The 10663-nt window shown below is 41.6% G+C and overlaps 1 protein-coding gene across 1 annotated transcript; it reads right to left on the bottom strand.

Moving 5' to 3' along the window:
- Positions 1-8003: 8003 nt before the first annotated feature.
- On the bottom strand, positions 8004-10330 carry LOC146614195 (uncharacterized). Its single transcript, XM_085378329.1, has 4 exons — positions 10239-10330; positions 9375-9502; positions 9006-9070; positions 8004-8584 (listed from the first exon to the last, which is right to left on the bottom strand). Exons 1-4 carry the CDS (start codon positions 10259-10261, stop codon positions 8495-8497), a joined length of 306 nt encoding a protein of 101 aa, XP_085234455.1. The 5' UTR covers positions 10262-10330; the 3' UTR covers positions 8004-8494.
- Positions 10331-10663: the final 333 nt, after the last annotated feature.

Here is a 10663-nt window from a genome sequence, read left to right as displayed (position 1 = left end):
TGAATATGAATTTCAGCTGGTGATGCTTAAATGTAGAAAAAAGACGGTGTAACAGTGACCTGTCAGTGTAGAGGGTGGAAATCAGCCAGGACAGAAATACCTGCTTACATCTTGTTGATTTCAGTTTCTACAAAGAGCCACTGCAGCTGATTTTAGGTTCCCCCACCTGCTAAATCACACTGTAAGATGAAAACCCTGCTGAGCAAAAGGAACAAAGGCTGCTCTCAGTTCTGCCAGAAAGCATCGTGATGATCCCCAAAACCTTTGGGAAAATTGAACTGTCTCTGCTGCTCGTCTGCAGAAGTGACGAGTATCTCAGCCTTCCACACAGTGAGCCTTTTCTCTTCATTCAGATTGTATCATGGACTTAAGATCTGTTGTTTGATCTGTTCCTTCCATCTCTCCTGGTTTATTTCTCACTGGTCTCAGTTGCTACAGTGTCTACAATAAAAACATCCCGTTTGTGGAACAGCACGTGTGTCTGATCACTCTGCACTGCTCGCTCAATACAAATCTCACCGCCAGTACGGACCTCAGTCGCAAAGAGAAAACCTCAACACACAACATACACAATACATGAATCCCAGCTGTCATGATGTGCACCAAAAAGGGATTAATCCTGTTTTTTCTCAGTCCTTGCAGCGCTTTCTGTCACCTAGAGCCAATTAATGTCTCCAGATCAGCCCTAAAGAAGTGCTGATCTTTGAAAATGAATCCACTGTGAGTGAGTGGACAAATGTCATTGTTTTTAAGCCCCACAGATACAATCATAGTTTAACTGTACAATGCAATGTAGTCCAAATAATCCAGCACATATACAGCAGTGAAGAGACAGAGGTGAGCAGGGTCTGTGTTTATGTATTTGAAGTGAAATTAAAGCTAATTAGAGCTTAATGGCATGAAAGTGAAAGTGGAAAGTGCTAAAAATACAGAATTACCCTTTTAAGTGAATCTAAATATTTTCCTTCCTCTGTCTAAAAGAAGCTTCATCTCCTCTCTCTGTTTATACCAACTCTACTGTCTGACTGGCTTCTGGAGACTCAGATTTGAAGTTTGCCAAACAGAAAAATTGATATTGTTCACTGAATGTTTTCCAACAGTAAACATTTTTCTAACATTTGTTTCCAGTTTCTGTCTTTCCATGTGTTGTCCCGTAATCTGAACTGGAACCCAATGAAGCAGAGTGTAATCACCTCCTACGAGCCATCCTGTCACAGTGAGTGGAAGCTGCAGTATCATATACTGGCTCTTTGTCATTTACAATGTGAGCTATTCATGGTGGCCTAAAACAAACTGTGTGCATGCTCTTGTTGTTAAAGGGAATCTTCCTGCAAAGCCACAAGTCAGCGTCACCTCTGTTTCCTGCTTGTCCAAAGTGAACCGTGATGAAAAGATCAATTCATACAGAAGTGAAGCAGCAGGATCATCATGGACGCACGAGTATGTTTGTTTTGTGGCACCACAAGGGAGCCTGGAGTGACTGGAGCTCCACTGGATCATCACCAGTAGGAAGAAAAAAACCCACCACGTGGAACATTTTTGTAGAATCGTTGCAAATTTTCCAGCACACACTGGATGTGATCTGGGAATGCAGTTTCTTGCAACGTGTACTCAGATATTTATGCAATACTTCTGTAAGAATGCTGTTTGTTGACTTCAGCTCAGCATTCAGTGCAGTCATTCCCTCCAAGCTGATCACCAAACTTGTGGATTTTGGACTCAGCAACTCCAGGCGACCGTGGTTCAGGGGATTGGGAAGCTCATCTATAACCGGAAGGTTGCCGGTTTGATCCCCCTGGTCGTTGTGTCCTTGGGCAAGACACTATATAAATGCAATCCATTATTATTATTATTATTATCTGTACCTGGATCGTGGACTTTCTGACCAACAGACCCTGGCATGTAAGGTCAGGCCATAACTGCTCTACCACCATCACACTCAACACTGGCACTCCACAGGGCTGTGTGCTGAGCCCGTTCCTCTATGACTGCAGACCTCGGTCCGGATCCAACTCCATCATCCAGTCTGCAGATGACACCGCGGTGACTGTCTCATCAGAGGCAATGATGAGTCTGCTACAGGGAAGAGTAAAGCACCTAGCTGTGTGGTGCTGACAATAACCTGCTCCTGAATACCAGCAAAACCAAAGAGCTAATTGTGGACTTCAGGAGGGAGAACAGAGACCCCCATGTCCCCATCTACATAAATGATGGGGACATGTTGAACGGGTTGAATGGGTCTCCAGCTTCAAGTTCTTGGGGACCCACATCTCTGAGAATCTCACCTGGTAAACTAACACCTCCAGCCTGGTCAAGAAGGCCCATCAGTGCCTCTTTTTCTTGAGGACACTGAATAACCACATGTCTGCTGACATACTGGTTAACTTCTACCACTATGTGATAGAGAGCATCCTGACCAACTGTGTCACAGTGTGGTATGGGAACTGCTCTGTTGCTGGCCACAAGGCACTGGTTGGGCAGTTTTCACCACAGGGACTCCACTTCCTGCCATTGAGGATGTCCACAAGAAGAGATGTCTATGCCGAGCATGCATCATTCTCAGGGACTCCTCTCGTCCTGCCAATAAACTCCTCCAGCTCCTCCCCCCCAGAAGGTGCTACAGGAGCCTTCAGACTAAAGCCAGCAGGTTTAGGAAGAGCTCCTCCCCCACAGCTGTCACCCTACTGAACTCAGTTCACTCACTGAACCCTTCTACACGCCTCCTCCCAGTGACCATGATCATTTCATTCTCAACATTCACCACATGCTCACATTGGTTACTGCTATAGTTTTAGGACACTGACAGAGTCTCTGTTATAGTGCCTACACTGTTCACTGTTACAGGCTGTTCAGAGAGCTACGCTTCCACTGCTGTAGATATATTCATAGCACTCTGTGGATCTGTTTACCTCACACCGATACATCTGCATATATGTAGCACATCTGTATATTTGTTCACAGTACACCTGTATATCTGCCCATCTGTACAGCAATACAGAACATCTGTATGCTACACCATCTGTATGTCTGTACATATGTATACAACAGTACATCTGTATATCTGCTCTCTACTGAACTTATACATAATCTGCTCTTATTGCACTTACTGATTAGATGCAAACTGTATTTTGTTACCCTGTATTTAGACATGTGTAATGACAAACGTTGAATTCTAAATGATATCCTAAACATTTAAACAGCTACAGGAGAAGTTTTTAGAAGACCAGTAAAGAGAGCATGGAGGCAGATGGAGGAAGCCAAGTCCACTGAATCTACACACTTCCTGTTTCCACCTCATCCTTCCAGTGCTTTATTACTATGGGCTCAATTGTGGTCATAAATATTTTATACTTGTAAATCAGGATTTGTGTGTGTAGAAAAGATTTGTGTGTGGACTTATCCAAAAAATACGTGTGAAAGTCTGCACTAAACTTTCAAGTTACAAGTACGAATTTTGACCCTATTTTTCTTCCTCTCATCTGATTGGCCAAGGTCATGTCAATCACAAATTTAACTATCCAATCAGAGAACGCGATTGCGTGTCCCGCGAAAATTTGGAAGCAGATTTGTATCGCGAAAACGCGTGAAACGGGCATCAGTGTACCGCGTCTGGCACGCGAATAAAACCACGCGCGTCAGTTTTTGTGTTGCATTTTGTGCATACGCGCGTTTCGCATCTACCGCTCAAGTTGGAAAAATCTGAACTCCAGCATCAAATCGCACCGTGACAACCAATCAGGAGCCTGGTGACGTGGCTGTGACCTAGGTCAAAGGAGCAGGTCCAGCCAAAGCCCTTCATTCTTCATTCAGTATGGAGGAAAAGCTCATCACTGCCGTGGACCCTAGCAATCAGTCGTTTTCTGATGAGGCAGCAGCTCTCCAGGGCAGAAACAGTGCTGTTATTTTTCCCCTCCTTCTCCCTGAGGCTCTTCCACTCCAAGCTGGGTCCTTTTTATTCCTGTCTCTCTGTAAATAGTTACATTTTATATATTTATGTTTAATGTTTTTGTTACTGAATTTATATATTTTTTTCCAATAAACATTTGTAATGACTAATGTCTCAGCTCTACTACACAGCAAATATTATACTAATGACAAAACATTCTAATACAGTGGGAGGCAAAAGTTTGGGCAACCTGTGAAAAGTCATTATTTTCCTGTACAAATCGTTGGTTGTCACAATAAAAATTGTCAGTTAAATACATCATATAGGAGACACACACACTGATATTTGAGAAGTGAAATGAAGTTCACTGGATTTACAGAAAGTGTGCAATAATTGTTTAAACTAAATAAAGCAGGTGCATAAATTGGCAACACAAAAAAAGAGAAATGAAATGAATATTTAGTGTATATCAATGTGTGTGTCTCCTATATGATATATGCAAGTGACATTTTTTACTGTAACAGCGATTCATACAGGAAAATAATGACTATTAATAAGGTTGCCCAAACAGTTGCATCACACTGGTTATAGGAACATAGTGAAGACAAGTTATTTAGAGAGTAAAGAGAGGTTAGTTTATTTTGGAGTAGAGCTGCATTTATTAAGAAAATTTTAAAAAGACAGGAACACTCTTTAGAGGTTTGTGGGTGGCTCTTAAAAGAGCCGTTGTGGGGAAGTCACTCAGACTTCAAACAGGCTACTCCTTTGGTTGCCAAGACACGGCTCCCTGCGCCGAGAAGTGGGCCATGAACTTCTCCCTCACCAGGACAGCCTCTCTGGAGGAGTTGTTTGCTGCTACACGACCCAGGCCTTGCAACGGCTCCACCACAGCAGGTGCCACACCCCTCACAGCAGGTGCCACACCCCTCACAGCAGATGCCCCTGTCTCGTTCAAACAGCGCAGAAAATTGTGGAGAACACACGTTGCCTTCACGCACTTCTCCGCAATTTCAGGACGGAGCTCCATGGAGCGCAGATACAACCTCCACTGTGAGGGAGAGAGGGAAGTTCCAGCGCTCCTGGAATCCCTCTGCAATGCACCGCCAGTCTGCAGTTGAAGGCACAGCCATGAAGTCGTCCACTAGACAGTCCCAGATGGACGTCGCTACCTGGGGGGTGATCTGGCTCACCGTGGACACACCGACTCGAAAACTGAATGTGATGGTCCTGAAGGAGTCCCCGGTGGCAAGGAACCTGGACAAAATGCTGCAGTTACAAAATACATTATTCAAATTCCAAAATACTTTTGTGATGTCAGATTTAAATTACAAAACATAAATCTTACATAAAACCTTTTGTAATTACAAGGATAATTACATGATATATATTAGATATAATCTAAAACAGTCTGCTGGGATTATATACAAATATTCAACTATCCCAGAATTAAACCAGGTCTAAATAAAAAGGAGTGAGTATCACTACAAAGGTTAACCCACAGTGGTCCTCATACCACAGTCTGATATCAGCAAACAGCGAGAGCATACACTGATAGGACACCACAGCCATGCTATCATTCAAACACTGATAACAGCATAAATCGAATTAAATCGGGACTTGATGAGAGCTTCTGAGTATCACTAGAAATATTATAAACAGTCGTCTCTGTACCACAGTTTGCTTTCAGTAAACACCGACAGCATTCATTGATAGCATAGCACATCGATGCTGGGACCAACGCGGGACAGCAGGTCCTCAAACTGGGCGAGTGAAAGACGGTGGTATTGCTGGAATCGGCCGTCATCCAGGCGCAGCTCCTGGAGCAAATGGTGAAACTCACCAAACTGCTCACGCGTCTGGAGGACCTGATGGACCCAGGTACGGCGAGGACGTCCTTAACGCCGCTGCTCTGCTCCTTTTTGGCTCCTACCTTAAAGCACACTGTGCGCTGTCAATCTTACGTACTGCACAATAATGTTTAACATTTAGTATTTACTGTTATATTCCCATAGATCATCATGGTGTTGTTTATTTTATTGCTCTAGTCTTCTTCTGCTTGTTTTCTTTTTTCTTTCTCAACAGGTGATCCAGGAAAAAAAAAAAGACCCCGACGTATTAGCCAGAGGTCCCTTTACTACGGTTCGGAGCCGCGGACCTGTTTTCTATACGAGATCGCTGCAAAAAGTGCAGCCTGACCTGATGTGCACCTACTGTTACTCATTTATATTAAGATTTAAACATCTAGTTGGTGTTGGTGTGGAGAGTAACCTTCAGTAACAGTAATAAATCACACAACAATAGGACATTCATGTAGTTGTAAAGTATTCAGAATACATTACTTCTATAATCTTTGGTGGAATACATTTTAAAATTAACACTGTCAACAGGTTAGCACCTCATACCACAGTGCAGCAAAGCAGTCTCATGAGCGCTGGGAAGGACACGCCCCAAAACAGACAGTGCAGGAGATGACAAGGTTAGTAAATGTATGGTGAAAATTATACTTTTAGTTATCTTGTTAGTTATCTACAAAATCTGCTTCTCACATATAGGGCATTTCCAAGATTTTTTTTCAAAACTTCTTCAATTTCTTTCATTACAGCTGTCCTGTGCCAGATGTTCTGTTGACCCACAGTGAGAGGCATCATTTCAGAAACACCAGGAAGACTGAAACTCATCGCCGGGATCAAGCAGGGCTCGTGATCTTCACCAGCAGCTCCCTCACAAGAAGGATGAACCCAGCATTTCATGAACACTGATGGAGACCTTTGCTTTGTGTAATGTTAGAAGTAGCAAAAAAAAAGTTTTCTGGCACAACTTCACCTGCTTCCAAGGTGCATGGAGAGGATAAAAGAATTCACAAAGCAGGAACTCCAGCAACACTTGAGGGAAGATGAACAACTTTAATAATAGACCAACGCGTTTCGGCTGTGGCCCTGATGAAGGCCACAAGCCGAAATGCGTTGGTCTATTATTAAAGTTGTTCATCTTCCCTCAAGTGTTAGAAGTACTCAGATAATCCTCCGAGGGTCTGGACTTTTACATAATATCATAGCTTTAAGTCCTGTAGAAAGTTAAATATATGTTGTGCTCTCTGGTTACTCTGGTATGAATGACTCTGAATTACTTTATGATAAATAACACTATTGTCAAAAACAGTGAAAGAATTCCAGATCACAAGTTTTTAGTTCAAAAACAAGTAACAACCTTTGAGTTTAATTAGGTTTTATTTAATTGTGTCAGAGAAAACATCATGTGCTCTTCATGTAGCTGAGTACATTCAGTGTTTAAAACAGAAGCTGTGCAGGTCTGAGATCAGCAGCTTTCTGAAACACCAAACTGAGGTCCTGTTAATGCTGATGTATAGTGACACAGTTACAGGGGTGATTAATCCTTTTGACCTTTTGTCTTTAAATTTATCAATAAAACAGCTGCAGCTTTCACTGACAGCACATGTGGTACGTTAACCTTTGTACTGTTTTCTTCAGTTAATTTACTACAGTTACAGTTACTACAAAGAGTGAAGATATAGGATGATCTGTCTGCTGTCACTGGGTGGTGCTGAGGTCTGAATCTGAGGACGGCTCCTGAATCATCACAAACTGAAATATAAAGTTTATCTCAAATCTGAAATAGAGCTGATCCTTCTCCGGCCTCACACACTCGGGATCTGAAGTTGTTCAGTCCTACAGTTCTGCCGACAGCTGTTTATTTTTTATTTGTTTTAAAGGCCTTATATACTAACACATTTTCTAATATCATGTTTACCTTTGAGTTGTTGATGCTTTATAAATGGACATCTGCAAAGATGAGATGATGGAGCAGGTTTCAGTCGAGGTTCAGTCTGCTGCTGCATCCTGGTCACAACATACAGAGGTGTTATCAGCTCAGTATTGAACAAGAAATATTAATGCTTCAAATTATTTGTCCTAAAGGATGCAAGCTGTACAGAGTACTGCACATGTGACTTTGTGAACATACCTCATTAAATATAATTCGGACAGTTTTTTAACCTGAATATTTGCAACAAACAAAAAATATACAGAGTCAGTGCTAAAAAATAATCAGAGGAAAAAATTAACATTTTAACTTAAGCTGCCAAGCGGAAGTAGTTGGTTTCAGTACATAAGTATCGGGCTTTGCTATTTAATCCGTAGCTATTGACTAATGAGGGGTTACTGAAGTGCCAGGTTTTTAAAAGTTGGCGTTAATGTCGTTCCACATGTGGAAAGCGACAGAAAACACGCTTCTGTTTGCACATATTTAATAATCAGCTCTGCACAGGAGCAGAAGCAGAGTCCAGCCTGTTGCTCTTACAGTATAATACTCATAATAAAAGTACAGTAACCGTGGTTAGTTACTGAGCAGCCTGGTGCGTTTCTCTTGATTTCTTTAGTCAGGGTAAATTCATTCACCTGCACAGGTTAGCTAAACGAACTTTACAAAACAAGTTTCCCTGACAGCCGAGTGCTCACCTAACACACAAATCCTGATTTACAAGTACAAAATATTTATGAGCACAATTTGAGCCCATATACTCTCTCTACCACAGCTACCTTTGAACTTGCCTGGGCCAGGTCTGAGTCCAGCTTTGCTACTCCTGCCAGGTCACATGACACAGGGGTGTGCTGTGATGTCAGCAGGCAGGTCAGTGGAGCACTCTGGTGGTGGATATATGGCAGTGAAGCAGGAGGAGGCCTGAGAACAGACAGCAGGCTTAACTAGCAGGACAAAGTAGCATGTAGTACTTGAAGGAGTCATCACAGCCAATCAGCTCTCAGGAAAATGGAACATCACATAAATATTTCTCTTCTTTGATTTTCATCAATTATTTCCTTTGATAGATTTTCCGTCAACACTTCTGGTTGATTAGAAGCTCATAGGCAGTTCCTGTCACTCTACAATAAAACAATGTAAAGGCTGCGCTCTCTGCCCTCCCTAATTGACATATTTTGTTGTTTTGTGTGTGTGTTTGTCTGTGTGAAGTTTTGATGTGTATGTGAAAAACACAATTTTGAAAACACTGGAAAAAGACCTCAAGACATGTTTTCCTTTACTTTCTATGAAACAACAATTCCCACCAAGGCTTTTCAGGGTGAAATTTAGTGTATAGAAAAACCTGTGCCAGGTTGTCTCCATCTAGTGGTGAACATGGCCTCACCACTACATCAGGTGAGCTTTTCACTGTGCACAGTGACACAAAAGTCATTTAACAATTTTTAAAAAAGCAATGTTACAGATTCAGTAAGAACTGAAGTTTATCATAATCCTTCAAGTTTGACTCAGTAACAGCAGCTTTTTAATATTATTGGCTATATTTTAGAGTCACATTTATATGAAATGTCAAACAATCACAGAGTGACACTGAACTAAACAATCAATGCCATGTGAGTTGTTCTTGTTTGTTCTTTATCTCGGATTTATTGTAAGCAGCGGGAGTAGAAGCTAAAGAAAAATAGTAAAGATATGAATGAATCTCTGCTCTTACAGCTTTTATTGTGCCATAATGTCTGCTTTGAAACCGTCCTCTTGCTCGTCTCTTGGATGCTCACCTCTTCTTCACCTGTTCCTTTCACCAAACTGCTGCACTCTCGTTCTCTGCTCTCGCCTCCTCTTCTGGTTATAATTAGAATGCAGTCAGCATGTGCCAAACAAACTCCCCCCAAATCTATCATGTTTGATATGATGATGACGTTTTTAACATCTTATTTATGCACTTGTTGGGTGGGAAAGAGTAAACAAAGATGGGGCATAGAAGCAGAACTGATACGTGTGGAGGGACAGTAACTGTGTGTGTGTATGTGTAAGCATTTAAACACTGCAGAGAGTCAAATTAACAGTAACACTATTTTGTCTAAGTCCGCCATTGTAGAAATTCATTTCACCGAAACAATAACATGGCGCACAATGTGACAATAAACGTATAAAACACAAATTCTTACCTAGCAGGAGAATAAATAATCAGTATTTTAAGGCTACTGCATGTATAGATGTCACTGCTGGCTCACATAAGCTAGCTCTGAGACCCGCCAGAGTTTACGCCACAGTTGACTGTCGCGAAAGAGTCGTAAATCACCGGCATTGTAAAACTTAAAATGATTCCAGGGCATGTTATAAAACACCCAATAGATGTGCTGGATATTAAACGGTATCAAACGACTAAATGAACACAGGGTTACAATTACATGCTCACGTCGTCACATCGAGAGTTTATTCATTAATCATCAGAGTTCAACAATGTTACATCCAGTTGAAAACAGCTTCACTAACGCCAGCAAAACAGGCTAACAGTATATAAGAGCACAAAAACAGCCGTGCTTATCGACAGCTCGACATATCCTCAACAACTCACCTCAGTATGTGTAACCCGTTCATGTGTTACGCCTGTTGTTCTTGCGTTGTGTTCTGGCGTGAAAGTAAGAGGCAGGAGACAGTACTGGGTCTTTGGCTCTTTACTGCACATCTGCAACACAGAAACATGTGTCTGATCTGTGTGTGTCACGCGACTGCCAGTACACCTCTCCTCCGGCCATGCTGAAAGGAGCTGTGTCTGCAGCTTCATTAACACTACAATAATATAATGAATCAAATACAACAAATTGTTTTAAAACATTAACTTAAGCTCTCAAAAACAAAAAGCACAAAATAAATAATATGTCACTGAAAAAACATCAAAAACAACTTATAAGAACAATAAACAAAATAATTCAAAAACAAATAAACAGTCAGATAAATACAATTCAATAACCAGGACCCAATATTCTGGTACTTATAGTT

The sequence above is a fragment of the Diplotaxodon limnothrissa genome, linkage group LG18, assembly GCF_057381915.1.
Source record: "Diplotaxodon limnothrissa isolate DT_005_m linkage group LG18, D_limnothrissa_male_GT1.1, whole genome shotgun sequence".
In the NCBI taxonomy this organism is placed as follows: domain Eukaryota; kingdom Metazoa; phylum Chordata; class Actinopteri; order Cichliformes; family Cichlidae; genus Diplotaxodon; species Diplotaxodon limnothrissa.
This window is presented reverse-complemented; position numbering and strand designations above follow the sequence as displayed.